The following is a 15808-nucleotide window of genomic DNA, read 5'->3' on the forward strand; positions in this document are numbered from 1 at the left end:
TAAAACAATGTAAGTCGCTTTGGATAAAAGCGTCTGCCAAATGCCTAAATGTTTCAAATTCAATTCAAGTTTATTTATATAGCGCTTTTCACAATGTGTATTGTTTCAAAGCAGCTTTACAGGGGCAAATAGGAAAAACAGAAAAGTTAAAACACAGCACAGTGCATGGTATTTATACAACGATTAAGATCATACTAATAAATAATATCTAATTTCTAAATAAATGAATGAACGCAGTCTCCCGGTGAGCAGGCCAACACTGCCCTGCTGTGGCGAGGAACCCAAACTCCAATGATTGATTAATGGAGAAAAAAACCTCGGGAGAAACCAGGCTCAACCGGGAGGGCCAGATCCCCTCAGACGTGTCATAGCTGCACTCAAACTGGTCACATGTGATTTAAGTTTAGCATTTAATACCAAATATTGTAACTTCAGCATTAATAAGACAAATAGTCCGTCTTTGCTCTTGGTTGGGGATGTAGTGGTCTGAGCTGGGATGGTCCGATGGTCATATTTCTCTTGGCTGGTGGTGGAATTGCCTTAGATGGAGCTGGGATGGTCAGTCAGTCTACAGCTGTAGCTGGCGTAATCTCAAATTGGGGATGGGCATCTGTCGGTTGTCTGGACATGGTAGAACTTCTTCCTACCTCGGGATGGGCATCCCGAGGGAGAGGCGGAAAGAGAATAAAGAGAATAATTAGCGTAGCTGCTGTAAATGTAAATGTACAGCATTCCATAATGCCAAGTATTTTGAAGAAACAACGAAGAAGCCTAAATTAAAGCATCTTTTCAGACCCTCTAAATTGTTTATTGATTACTAGGTCAGTCCACGCTTTTACTTCTATATTTAAACGATAATTTGTGTTTTATTTCTTTGATAGTCTTCAGGAAAATAACAGCAATATAACATCTAGTGTGGCGGTGAGTTCTGACAGTTGCTACAAAACCAGCCACCTTATCAAAAAAATTATATTATCTATCTTTAACACAGACTTTAAGAACAAATGAGGGCTTCAGTAGTTATTACCAGAAAAGTTTAATCCCCTGACTGAAGTCAGGGAAAAACAGAGATGACACCTGTTGTTTGTTATTGCCCACTTCATATGCCATGCATTTTCCAGTCTTCGTGTTCCTCCAGTCGCTAGTCCTGCACATTTTGGATGTCTCCCTATCTAACTCACCTGATTCAATTAATTAACCCGTTAGTGGGCTCTCTATCAGGAATATGTCAGAATGAACACATCTCAAATGTGCAGTAGGTTATTGGAAATTTTATGAACATGATGGGAAAACACTGTCAAATGGAGATAATGTATGTAATGTAAATTTGCATAGCAGGTATAATAAAAACACTATGTGTGTAGAAAAGCAGACGAGTCAAATTTTCAAATGAGTCCAGATAATATCTAGCCTGCCCCATCTATTCCTTATTTGTAATTTAAAAAGAGTAGCAATGAGCCCCTGTCTGCTTGTAAAGGCAAAAGCAATAGGCCTGTGTAAAATCAGTTGTGTTAGTCCTCAAACTGAACACCGTTAGACGAAAACCTATATGCATTGAATAACAACGTATAGGCTATACAATCCGTAATATAAAGGCTATATTTCAAACACGATACGTAGCTAAATCTGTGATGGACAGTCTGAGGTATTGCGGTTGTGAGCGCATGTCTGCTCTTCTTTCTCTTTCGGGGGTGTTACGAAAAAGCAATTACCCCAGAGCCTCATAGAGGTCTGAGAGACAGGCGGAGCCAGCACTTCTGCAAAACAAGAGCTGTCAGTATTTAATAAGAAAATAGTACTAGGACTAATCAAAGCATTGGGTATTGAAACCATCATTGAGCAGCATGCATTTATTAATATTAGCGACTCTATTTTCAATGGTTTTGGCCGAAAAATCACCTCGGCTGAAATTCACTGTTGTGGGTAAGACTTTCTTCTTTAATATTACAGTTCTAGTCATTGTTGCATACGCAGTCTGTGATTAGTTCTGGAAACAATTCGTCCTTGATGCCAGGCTTGCCTTTAGAGAGGCAGAAATAGCTATTCTTATTTAAAAATCTGCTGCTTAATAAGAATGCAATTTTATAGGTTAGGCTGTGAAAACAGAAAAAAAGGCATGAAATCAAACAGCAATGTTATCATATACAGGTGTGCCAAGATGTTCCGTTTATTGTTTTTCGTTGTTGCATTAAGACAAAACAAAAACAGAAAACGGCTGAGCCTCATTCACGTCATGACTTCACATCATGACGTGCATGTAATATAAATCATAATGTGTGGTGCAGTCTCGATGCCTTGATAGTACTACATGTAAATTAATCTTTATTCTGCTATACAACTACAAAGAAATACTGATATATGGCATCAGACGCATGCTTGTTTACAACACTGCGTAATGAAAACGTTGCGCAGAACGCTGGTGTAAAGAAATGCGGTAAAAAACGGATAATGGACTAATTTTTCCAGAAAATTACCAGTAGATTTGGCTTTAGTTTACCGACATTTCCTTAAATGTGATTTAACGCAGTGCGAAATGTAAAGTACAGGTAAAACAACTGTAAAAATGAATACGGAAACTTCATTTATAATAATACAGTATATTGTGCCCTATATTTACAGATTTTTTTGAGTGTTTCCAAATTAAATAACATTAAATTAACAGAAGGTTTATAAGAGGATGCTGAAATGGTTGAGTCGCCATAGTAACGGCTCAAGATGTGTTAGTGCGGTGTCGATAACCTGGGTTCGGACAATTTTGGAATATGGGAGTAAACAAGCTCATTCAGCGCTCGCTTGTTTTATCGCTGAGTGAGTAGATAGTATGTCAACAATTCCTCTTATTTTAACGTCTAAACGCATTAAATGACAAATAAGCCATTGGTGTTTATGGAATGCGCATCATGTTGTTTCGCTGTAGAAAAAGCATAGAACGCAATCCAAAGAGCTGCAATGCAGGTGCACGAGCTAACTGGAATGATGGCACTGCAGCAACGGATGCATTCCAAGATAGGCAAGGCAGAACATGCGATCGCGGAAAACCCACACACTTTTGCAAAAGCCTGAATGGCACATGGAAAATTCCACGAAACCCACCACTGCGGTTGATTCCAAGCACGTCCACACCTTTCACAGTCTTCTGTTTCAGCCAATGGGGGTCATGAAATTCACGGCATAACGAAATGTTTGAAAACATCAACTTGTTAACACGGTTATCCTCTTAGTGACGTGATATGACAATCATTCGCATACGGGAGCTAAATGTGTGGTTTGGGTGTAATTAAATGCCTTCAAGTCATGAGCGCCTGGTTCAGCAACATGGATAACGACGTTTCGGGAATCATCCATTCAGCGCACGTCCTCCCACAATCATGATAGAAAACGATGGTTAGCAATCGAGGTTAAGCAATATTTAGGATTAAAGGCGGATTAAGTAAATAAACACACACGATTTTAGCTCGCTCGACTGTCGAAGCAATACCATAATAACACAAATAATGTCACGATATCTTCAGATCTATGGATGACGTTGTGCTGTTGACATGTTTCCAATTCACACTGTCTTTCAAGTAACTTGTAGGCTGATCATTCTTCCTTTTACACTTGCACGTGAATGGCATTTAAAATACAAATATTCAATCATCGAAGAATTAGAGAAATACATTTATTCAAGTTTATAATGTTCTCTTATAGAAGACGCTGTTAACACAGTTTGTCAAAGTACTGCCAACATTCTTTCATATTTCTCTTTTCAGGATTGTTTCCCTCAGTGTTACAGTTTGTATGACAATTGAAATTACTATTAAAAGACAAAATAAACTGTTTTAAATTGTCTGCCGTTTTGATAACGATGAAATGAAATGCTGAGATATTTTGTATAAGGCAAAACTCTATGTAAATAACATTGGCCCAGAAGCATTTTCTATTTCTATTTAGGTCTAAATATTCTACTGAATGTATTTTGTTCTAAACTTTGCATGGAAGAAGTGAAACAAGAAAAACTTCCAATTATTTTACAGACATGCTGCAGTTATGCTTTCAGTAGATCTTTAGTTGGTGGCCTCCCGAGCATTGAGCTTTAGTTTTAATAGAACAAGCTTTATGGGGGAGTAAAGTTTCCACAATTTTATACTGCCAAAAATGTACTCTCCGCGCCTTTATCTCAGATTAATACGATCACAGGAATATCACATATATGATACTGACACATCTTAATATAGGGGTAGTGCCTTTAAAAGCATTTGACTGTAGCTTCAATAAGATGAGTTTACTGGGGGAGTATAATTTCCACAATGATAACATACCCGCTAAAAATGTACTCCCTCCAACGTCACTCGCGAAGCTTCTGTTTATACAGTTGAGTGTAAATCGTTCTGTTGTTTGTAGAGTGGAGAGCATTACCACTCCACAACAACATTTGAATATTTCATCAATACAGGTCAAGGTCAGAATGTTAATGCTCACTAATATGATGGGAGCAAATGCACGCTATACAAATGTCAAATATTCTAATTTGTATATACATGTCAAGTTCGTTGTCTATACACTGGATGTTTGTGGATTCTTTTGTTTTTAGAGGCTCCTCGGTTTCGCTTTCTGAAACCTGAGAACTACACGTCGGTTTACCACCAAGAGGGAACTGACGTTTTGTTTGTGGGGGGCCAAGAGGTCATCTATAAACTCATATTCAGTGATAAAGGAGTGCATGATACCCAGGTAGGGGGTGACACCGTAACCCAGAGTCAAAGCAGTAGTGATCTAAGTCCTGACCTAGATAGCTTGTATAGTAGTATAATAGTGCTGTTATTTACGGAACAGAAGCATACTTTACAAAATCCCTGAAATGATACTTAATATACTTAATTTCATTAGCCATTACATCAAATGCTCTGTTTTCAAAATGAAATAACACTAATGTATTTACTAACATTTTAAGTAATTGCTTCTGCACACAGATCCCTGCGGTGACGGATGAGACTACAAAGAAGACATGTATTTCAAAATCAGCTGCACGGAAGGTAAGACATACTCTGAATTTAAGTATTCCTTACATATCTCAAGGAACATTTAGTCTTCAAGCAGTTCTATTTAAGCATTGTAAATAGTAAATCAATATACGTTTTACAGTTCTCTACCTGTATAAGTACTAATTTTAAAGTCCCAGTGAAATAAAAAATTACAATGCCAATTTTTTCATGAAATATTGCAGCATTTATTGTAAATAGTTTATCAATGTTGGTCGTTCTCTTTTGAAAAACCGTGTGCCCTTAAAATGCACCTCCGTCCTGTAATGTAGATGACTTAGCCTATGTTAGACAGCTTGGGCAGAGCATCCGTCAACTCCTCCCCTTCTACTTTCAGTCTGCTGCCAGTTCAATTTCAAAATGCAACGGATGCTTTTATACATCCAATCAAATTGCAGAGAAAGACGAAAGCCGGGCCCACTATTTTGCTCAAAATTCCATTTCACTTGGAAATGCGTCAAAATACGGAAATAAAACGATCGCAACTTCCAGTTCACAGGGACTTTAAACGAGTAGAAAAGATCATCTTATAAATGCACACCATGAGATTTAATTTACTAACAGATCTACTGTCGATATCTAACTCATCGTTTTAGTGAGATTGAAATGAATCCTGAACTTGTGTATGTTCTTCATTTTTTCGAGCTAGAGTCTAGCTGTCCTGGTTCTGATTTTACAGAAATAGTCATTCATGATGAGCTCATCACTCACACTTGACTGAATGAGGCTATTTTTTAAGGGTAATGCCAAAGACAGAAGTCAACTACTGAGTGATGGGCAAAATAAAGATGGTGGTTGAGTGCTTGCATCATTAATCAATAAGACAAGTCATTAAGTCATTAAGTATAGGGTAAAATACGAAATCCTTTTTGAAGTGTGACCTAATACTTTGTTGCTCCATTTTTCTATAGCAAGAGTGTGATAACTTCATCACGGTACTTAAGAAGGTCGGTGACTCTTTTATTGCGTGTGGGACAAGAGCAGGTTCACCTAAATGTTGGCAGCTGGTAAGAAAGCTTATCTGTTATCATATATGTGTACATTACAGTCCTTATTGAGGTGTTTTACTTTTTAACACAGTGTAACAAATGTGTAAAAGACACAATGTTGCACACATTTTGGTAAATGCAGAAATTCCAGTTTCGTTTAAAATCACTTGATAAAGAAAGACACAATTGGTTATAGTTGTAGCATATGTTATTTATTTCAAGCAAATTTTAATGTTTTGATATTTTGTTTGTTTAAAAAGTGAGAGCTCATCTATATTCAACCACTCCTACATTATTTCACAAATTTTCATAACCTTGTGTGCCTGGAATGGCTGTGATTTATAACCAAACTATACATCTCTTCACCAATGGGATTAGATGCAGGCAGAACTGAAAGTCGTTAAATTAAATTGAGCTTCCTGAAATGATGGACACATTAGAGATTGGAACCTTTTCAATCGTCTATCAGTTTCAGCACTTCCTATTCAGGTCTGATGTGCTACTAAGTGATGTGCTTTCTAAAGGTGCTGCGTCTGTTGTTTTCTTATAAAATGGCTGAGAACTACCGAATAAACTCATCATCTCTTTCACCCAGGTAAACGGGAGCAAATTGACAGATATGCAAGAGGAAATATCAGCACATGAAATCTTGGCACCTTTCCCCTCTCAGCGTACCATCAGCCTGTCATCAGGTAGAGAGAGAGAGAGAGAATGAAAGATGGACAAGGAGGGGCTACTTTTATTCTTCATTTTCCTGCATTCATGTAGATCGTTTCATTTCTGTATTGCATTTGGCATTGGCCAAGTATAGGCCTATACTTATTACTGCTATATGATTTATTCTATTCTATTCTCATAATGGCATAAATGTCTACGAAAACAGAAATCTTTTGGAGGATCACTATACTGAAATGAGTCTCTGACAGAAATGTTTAAGGATCTAAATTCAGCTCTAATAATGACCAAAACATTGAAAAACTAAAGTCAGCAAAGAAACAAAGTTGCCAAGGTTGCAATTTAAAAAAGACAAGGTCTTTCATAAGACCTTAAGTAAAGTGAACATACAAGCATATCTCTTTAGAACATAGTTTGTGTCACTGGAAATGTAAAATATATCCAATATTCAAAATAAACAGCAAACCATGTAAAATTAATAAAGAGAACTTTCCCCTTTGTCTTTCTAAATGTCAGATACAAAATTATGTGACATATGTCACATATGGCTAGCATAGCAGAGTAAAAAGGTCAATACTGATCCTGAGAGAGGTTTTGGTCGAAACAATCTTTCTATCAGTCCAGGCAGTGAGAAGTGATCTTTACATTTTCTTTTCCAGATGTAAAGGGAGGGGTTTGAAATCTCTTAATTCTCCTTAAGTGCATGTAATTGTTTTTGTTTGTGAATGCAAAAAACGTCAAGCAACATTCTTTATATTACATTTAAACCAAAGTTTGTATAAACACCAATGGAATCTTTGCGTGACAGGACAATCTTACAGGTTTGGCTGATAAATAGACTTATCTTACTCTACACTGTTTTTCAGATGGAAATCTATACTCTGCTCTGTCAGCAGCCAACGGACAGGCTGGATCAATCCGCCGCACCTATGGATCCAAAAAGCTGCTGAAGACAGAGACTAAATGGTTACAAAGTGAGTGGGCAGACTCATTATCAAAAATGCACTAATGGTTTCCAAAATCTCCTGCTGGACTGAGCTAATGGAAAATATTGGCAAACAGTACTACATTATTTGTTTGCATTTGGAAATTGAAAATCAGTTGTCAGATTTCTGGCTCTTTTTCTCAGGAGAAATATGTGAGATGCAGGGAACTGCAAAAGTTTCCCTTTGCATATTCTATCTGTGATTTCTTGCAGGGCTAGCCAACTGGCGGCCCGCGGGCCAAATGCTGAAATCATCCTTAACTGGCCCACGTTTCTGAGAAACCGAAATCTACATTTACATTTGGTCATTTAGCAGACCCTCAAATAACTAAATAAAAAAATGCTTTGCATGAGGCTGTTATTTGATGATTTTCAGTTTTTTTCTTATTTTGGTTCCTAGAATTCTTTGCATTAGGCTGTTATTTTTTCTGTAAGGATAAAGACTTGTTCTTGTTTAATGATCATTTATCCTTGTACAAACTGTTGCCGGTTAATTACACAAACGTAAATCTACAGTAAGTTACTGCCAAACTGCTACCAGTATTACTGTAATTTCTACAGACATCTTTTACAGTGTACTTTTGGAATCTGGCTCTCAAAGAAAAGTAGCTGAAGACACCTGTTCAAGTGGGTAGAGGCAACTTAGTGAACAAAAGTAAAAATGTGTATAAAAGAATGGCACCAAATGGTATTGGGAAAAATAATGCTGTTTTCCCAAACACTCTACCTTTCTTCAATGGTTTGGTCAAACATATAGTTCTATCTAAACTCAAAATTTAAACAGACAAGTAACACTGAAAATGCCCCAGTGTTTCCATTTTTTACTTTGCATGTATTACTTAGCTTGGATAGGAAAGAGTATTTTCACATCAAAACAAAATGGCACACACATCAGCTTTACCATTAAGGACCAAAATTGATGCCCTTAAATAAAGCATAAATCGATAAAAAAGCAATAAAATGTTCTCTCAATCTCTTAGATCCCCAGTTCGCAGGAGCCGCTGTGATGCCGTACCATGAAAAAATCAAAGAAGAGATCTATTTCTTCTTTAGTGAGGTCAACACTTCAGCGAGCCTGGATGAAGAACCATACAGAGCTCGTATAGGACGAGTGTGCATGGTAACAACCTTTTTCTTTTACGATTCCTGGTTCATAAAAGGTGCCAGAAGGAGTCAAGGTCTCTGATCACCCCTTATGTGTTTCTGATAAGGTGGATGAGGGAGGGCCAACAAATCTGCTGCCCAACTCCTGGACCACGTTCATGAAGGCTCGTGTGATGTGTGGGAAAAAAGAAACACCTGTACAGTACAACGACATCAAGCAGGCGTTTGTTCTGACCTCTCGCCTTCGTACTGGTGTGATGTACGGTGTTTTCTCCAATGCCTGGTAGGTGGAAGTCAGACACATTTAACATCAGGCTGTTGGAAAATAACAAAATCTTGCTCTGCATCTTTATAAAAACATTTTTGTACTAAAGAATGTCAGCTTTCAGTCAACATATTTTTGATGCTTTTGTCTGTCTACAGGAACACCACAGTAGTGTGCGCATACTCCATCGAAGAAATTGACCAAGCTTTTTCCACATCTAAACTGAAGGGATACAACACTGCTTTGGCTTCCCCGCGTCCCGGAACGGTAGAATGCACATCTACAGTATCAGATATTATCTCACAATTAAAGTGGATCTAACTCACGCAGTTTCTGGCAACATAAATCTTGAGTTCCTATAGTGTTGCATACTTCGTATCTTCAAAGAGTCTTTAGTTTGATCACATTGATAAAAGACAGATACAGCTGTACAATTGTTTCTGAAAACAGACGAGCCCTGAACGCCTGCAGGGGGGTGGAACCAAATCACAAGCACACATCATCCCATTATCCCTGCATAACTGTTGATTCATTATAAATTCATGAATTAACATAATGAATGTTTGTGCCGATTGCCAACAAAACACAGACATTTAACTCCGGTTCACTTACCCCGTGTGGTTTATGTCCGGCATCTTTTAGAGCTTGGACTGCGTATCTATCAGTTGCACACGATCTCCAAATCCAATGAAATTTCCACCGTTTATATAACATTCCTCACCGAAATGCAATGAACAAACAAACACAGCTGAACTTCACGAACGAAGGAGCACATTGATGGGCGTGCTCTTTCTCTCCCTGTCCATTGTTGATGCCTGGGGGTGCTCTTTCTTCGCTCTCTCGCTGATTGACTCGTGGGAGTGCTTTTCAGAGAGAATTGTCCAGTAAGTTGCCATGCATGTATTATACAAATAAAATAGCAAAAATTTAAGTGTCGGAACAAAAGAGGCATTCTATCTAAAACCGAATATTCACCCAGATCCGCCTGAAACATCTCATGTAACCACACCCCCACAAATCTACGTCCGCTCGTGGTATGATTTTGACTACCTGTGAGTAAAATTTATTTGGAACCTGATGTTCCTAATATGGTGAGGGGTGTTTCATTTCTGTCACACGCTTGCAATTTTCGACCAATCACTATGCCCTGGTTAACTAGCCAATCATAACACACCTCGCTTATCAGAGCGATGGGCTTTGTAAAAAATCTGCGCTTTTCAGAGAGGCGGGTCAAATAGCAGATACAAACATGCACGGTATGTGGTAAATACAGCGTTTTTAACCTTAAATTTTGTGGACACATTGCATTACATCTAAAACAAACGATTATATTTGTTTTAGCAATGTCATATGACCCCTTTAAAAAGAATAAACCTCTACCTCAATCCTTTATTTTGGTGTCCGCCTTTTTCTCCCTTTTCTCCTATTTAGTGTGCTTTCAAGAATAACACGGCGTCTCAAAACCATAAGATCCTGACTGTAATCCGGGACTACCCTGAGATTGATAACATGATCAAGCCAGTCGGAGAGGCTCCCCTGGACCTGCCGGTTGAAGACCACTTCACTCATATTGTGGCCGACACTGCCCTGGCTGTCAATGATGAGCACTATAGTGTCATTTATCTGGGCACAGGTAATGTAAAATAAAGGAAAGAGTGTACATATTTCTTTGTCAATACAATATTAATTTTTTTCCTCCATTACAGAAACGGGTAAAATCCTGAAGGTTTTACATACCATTGAAGGAGCGTTTATCATTGCACAGTACTCATTATTCAACGATGATAGTCCCGTCACCAACATGGCCATTGACTCCCAAAAGGTAAAAACTTTTTTTTAATCCCCACATTAAAGGAGCTAACAGAGATGAAAAAAGAATAGTTTGGGCCTGTAAAAGTAGAACACATTCCCTCACTGTAATCTTTTTTGTGCCTTTTATTATATTTAGCTTTGAACCATGTTAACTCTCTCTCACACCACTATTTTACTCTATTTTGGGGTGAGAGGGAGACTCCAAGATTGTTCACACAGATCTATAAAATGATGTCTGATTGGAAACAGATGGGAATCTTTCACCTCTGTTCTGTTTTGTGCCAGGGTCATCTGTATGTTGGCACCGAGCTGGAAGTGCAGCGCATCCCCCTGGCTGACTGTGGTCGATATGGTGTCAGTTGTAGGGAATGCATTCTATCACGTGACCCGTATTGTGCGTGGGATATGGTGAAGAAAAAGTGTACTGCTATCCCAGCAGAAAGCGGGTACATATTTGATCATGAACATATGAAATAATCAGGATGGGATATTGGGATATTACCGATAAGCCAATTATATGAATAATGTTCATATTATAATATCTATTCTTTTTGCAAACAGGAACCTTGTCAAACTCTTGACCACTCCAATGCTTCAGTTTGTGGAGATGTTAAAGGTAGGATGCTCCAAAATGCACCAATAGAGTATTTTTTCTTTTATCCAAACTATTTGTAGAACTTTTTGCAAATAGTTGCTGTAGTCCAATGTGTAAATTTTTGAAATATCTATTGACAGAAATGCAATATAATACGCATAGCTATCTGTTCAGAGGTGTATACAGACCTTACATAATGAGGCGTTCTGTTTTTATTACCTTAGAATGAGCTCTTTCTTTCTAAACACCCCCTACATTGAATTCGACATGTACAGCGTGGAAAAATTTAAGGGAAAAAATGATGACAAATATTTTTTTGTGGGCGAACTACCCATTTTTATACTCAAACAAACCAAAATTGAACCAAATCACATTGTCGCCTTGCAGTAAGCTTATTGCTGAAAATCTAAGAAATACACTTATTTCCACAAGTTTTTTGATTCACACTAAAATATTTCATCTCACCCTGCTGCACAGCTCCAAAGGCACGTAGCACCGTCCCCAAAGAAGTGTTAGTGGACAAAGACGGACCAATCTTGCTGCCATGCCCCGTGCGTTCCTATCACGCCAAATACCGCTGGGAAAAAGACAACTGCATCAAGCAATATCCCTGCACCATCTCTGGCTCTTCCTGCGTGCTGGCACCCACCCCAGACCTGCCCCTGAAAGAGGGTGTGTTCCGCTGCATGGCGGAGGAGAGCGGTCTCCAACAGGAGGTTGTCTCCTACAAGCTGGTGTTCAACGGTGGGCCTCTCTCCACCTCGCTAGTGTCCACCCTGGGCTCAGCCCTGCTGCTGGCTGCTGCGGCACACTGGCTCCTGTAGTTGGGAAGGCATCCAGATGAGTGGAAGTTTTGTGCTAAGGTCAGCAAAGCATGCACCTAGGCCTGTCTAAACTGCAGGGGAGAAGCTGTTCTCTGTTTAAACTGTGTTTCTTATTTGGAGCTACCACACGTTTCTAGTTTTTGTTCGAAAGGCCGAGAAAATGCCTGAAGTTGTCTCATCCTGCAAAATGCTTTATCATACGGTACCAAACTAAAGTGTTATGTAAACATGAATTTATGTAAGTGATATTTCATACCATCTGCCTGAAAGCAAACACTATATATTCAAATATCTAATACATCTGTATTGCATCGTACATGCTTGCAAAATGTTTGTGCCATCGTTCAGAAGTTTCAGAGGACCGCTCTGCTAACCAGCTCTCAGACATGGATTATCATATCTTGGTTAGTTTTCTGAAACATACTTATTGTGAGTATTCAGAATTCAGAAGTTACTTATATCTCTTAAAAATAGTGTCGTTGAAATGTAAATGCGCCGTTCCATATATTTTTCATTGTGTGCCATACGGACAGTTCTAAAGCCTTAAAACAAGGATGAGTCTTTTACAGCTGTAAGGGTCTCATCCTAAGCACAACTCGCAAACTGCAGAAGCTGCAGAACCTGGTGAACATTTGCTTTTCTGAGCTGACAAAGAATGTTATTTCAGCATGACTTTAAGAGAAAATAGAGCTTTTTTAAGCATCTATAGCAAGCCAAAAGACAGAAAGATGGTTTGGAATGCATCATAATTATAAGTGTAAATTTCTAATTAAATTCCATAACTTCCAAACTGGAAGCAGAAAAACATATTGAACCAATTTTGCTTGGTAGGTTGACAAAATTTACAGCATCATCAGAGAGTTTACTGGTTCGTCACTGTGTTTAACAACAAGATATGGACACTACTTCATCATTGATGTCTGTATTTTTTTGTTATGAATTGTTCAGATTAAACTAATACACTATACATTCATTACATATTATTTAGTGGCAAAATACTCTTGAATGGATTTGACAGATGTGATTAAGTTGTTTTGTAGTTGCAGTGAAAAGCAGCTTGTGGTCCGTTGTTATAACGTTCTTTTAATTCTAATGCTCTACGTATGCTGTTCTTCACCATTGCTGCCTATTTCTGATGGAACAAAATAGTCATCATGCATTGGGCTGTTCAGACTGTAAATCTGTCCCCGTTTGACTTGACGTCAAAATTAATTTGCCCAATTTCATCATCAACGGCTTTCGATAAAACTTTATGATAGTTATTGTACTCGCATTACAGTTTCCACATAGACATACATAAACAATATACTCATAAAAGAACTAGCGCAGTTCTAATGGTCACTTCTAACTCCCCCACCACAAATGTTCTGTTTTTTTCTTCTCTCAAAGCAACTGACCCCAAATGCCAATTCTGTATTTAACCTTGTTCATTCCTCACTGAATTTTGGGAGAAGAAATGGAATCCGTGCAATGAAAAACCGATCACTAATTAACCAGACGTGCATTGTGTTTACAGTGGTGACTTTAATTGTTTATTTGTAGTTGTTTATGTCTCGTATTATTTTGTTTCTTGCACATTATGTTGGACATAAATGCTGACAGGAGCCGTGTTTGTTTACTGCAGTTTCATTGCTTTGTCCATATATGTGGATCTCTGGGTTGATGTTTGGACGTTATAATCAAACGTGTCATAAATTAAAGCCATGTATATAGTCCAGGGACTGCAACATAGCTGTATCTCGTTACTGCATTAGCTACTGATGCTAACTCATGCTAACCTTGTGTTTGCATGCTGAATGCCAGCTCTGTCGCCTCTCTGTGTACTTGTATCTTTGTCTCTTGGCCTAACGTGCTACATTGCACTAAACGCAGGAAAGTTGTAGTGCCAAACTGATGTTGTCTCATTTTTGTTAGAGAGCTTTTTTAACTTTTCCACTATGCTTCTTTGCCAAACATTTACCTTTTCTTACATACATATATGTGGAACCTAGATACACAGACACATGCGCATACTCCAAATCACTTTTGTCAAGGTTAATGACCTTCAGTATAACAAAAAGTTGTGTAGATCACAAAAGCTTAATTTCTATTAGTTTGTTAGTGTTCTACTCTGTAACTGGTGTTGTAGGCGCATTTAAGATCATTTTAAATACGTTTGAATTGCTGTCATAAGCTCTTTTTTTTGCCCAGTAAAGTGTTTTCTGTGTAGATACATGTATCTTGTGTAGGTCTACACCTAATGATTCGTATGGTTATCAAAAAAAGAACCCATTTTTCTAAAGGGATTGATGACCTTGTACAATACAGTAATATACAATTACATTACCTGTTTCCCTGAAAATGTGCATTACAATAAAAGTAAAAATACTCTCCTGTATCTGGTCTTCCTTATTGAGAAGTGACAGTGTGATCGATTCAGCACCAGTTATTAAACTTCAGCTGAACGCTAGCCATGTGACAGTTGGCCAGTTTCTGCCATCCCTGATCCAGAGAATAATACTCGGTACCAGTGCCTCTCTTGCTAATGCTAATAAAGCAAATCACTCCAATGCTTGTTTTGAGACCAGCCTTGCCAAAGTCAAAGGTCTTTATATCCTCAGGTTTTCCAACCTCAAGAAATACCTGCTTAAGGAAATATTAAGCAATTCTGCAGAAACATTTTACAATATATAAGCATCGTTTTCTAGCATCTATTTACAGCATAGCCTATCGCAAATTTCACATTGCAGAGAAGCAAGGTTCAATAGTGTCAGTATACAAGATTTTTTAAGGTAAGTCTGAGCCAGCCTTTCTAAAGTATGGCCACCCTTAAACAGTATAGATCTTTAGGATTACTGTACAGTTATTTGGAAGTAACACTCCAAATATGTATCAAAATACAAATCAAAGTGATGCATTCTAGAAAGTTAAATTAGCTACAATGCAAGCACGTAAATGACGTCACATATGTATTGTCCAAACGGCGGAACAATATAGGGTATGCATTGACGTCACTTTCTCACGTGAACACGCCGGGACACGCCCACTTAAGCGCATGACACGTTCCCTTGAGTGGTAAAAACGTAGCAAAATGGCTGACGAAAATAGGAGAAACCGCGACTAAAACACGCAATTATTTCCTGAAATTACTAGCAGCTGGACTCGACGGGGATCCTTATGACGTCTCTACGACAAACATGGGAAGCAGATGTTCCTAGACACTGAAACGTTGTGCGGATTTGCCTTTCTTGATATTGGAAGCAAGTCGTTTTACTGAGTGTTATGCCACCCAGGCACGCACCGGCTTGCTTACGTGGTAAAGTGACGACACGTCCATATCTTCATATATTCATAAACTGAAGAACCATGAAAACTAATAGCCACTGTTTTGACCTTCTGATAGGTAACAGTAGGAGGTTGCCATTTAAACTTAAGTTGTTAAGAAATTATAAAGTTTAAAAATAAGTAAACGTTTAAAGATAAAAAGGCATACTACATGTCTGCGACTTGCAAGTGCTATGTAGGACAGACCAGAGTAACGTTAAACATATCCACGCAC

At 38.3% G+C, this 15808-nt stretch overlaps 1 protein-coding gene across 1 annotated transcript; it reads left to right on the top strand.

Annotated features, from left to right (window-relative positions):
* si:ch211-113g11.6 (uncharacterized protein LOC559008 homolog) lies at positions 1 to 14647 on the top strand. Its single transcript, XM_056761703.1, has 14 exons — positions 1 to 1923; positions 4574 to 4713; positions 4953 to 5015; positions 5933 to 6028; positions 6606 to 6702; positions 7552 to 7659; positions 8651 to 8790; positions 8882 to 9057; positions 9198 to 9306; positions 10471 to 10672; positions 10746 to 10861; positions 11137 to 11311; positions 11417 to 11467; positions 11924 to 14647. The coding sequence occupies exons 1-14, from the start codon at positions 1845 to 1847 to the stop codon at positions 12268 to 12270; spliced, it is 1899 nt and encodes a 632-aa protein (XP_056617681.1). The 5' UTR covers positions 1 to 1844; the 3' UTR covers positions 12271 to 14647.
* Positions 14648 to 15808: the final 1161 nt, after the last annotated feature.

This window comes from Triplophysa dalaica, chromosome 12 (genome assembly GCF_015846415.1).
Source record: "Triplophysa dalaica isolate WHDGS20190420 chromosome 12, ASM1584641v1, whole genome shotgun sequence".
NCBI classification, from domain to species: domain Eukaryota; kingdom Metazoa; phylum Chordata; class Actinopteri; order Cypriniformes; family Nemacheilidae; genus Triplophysa; species Triplophysa dalaica.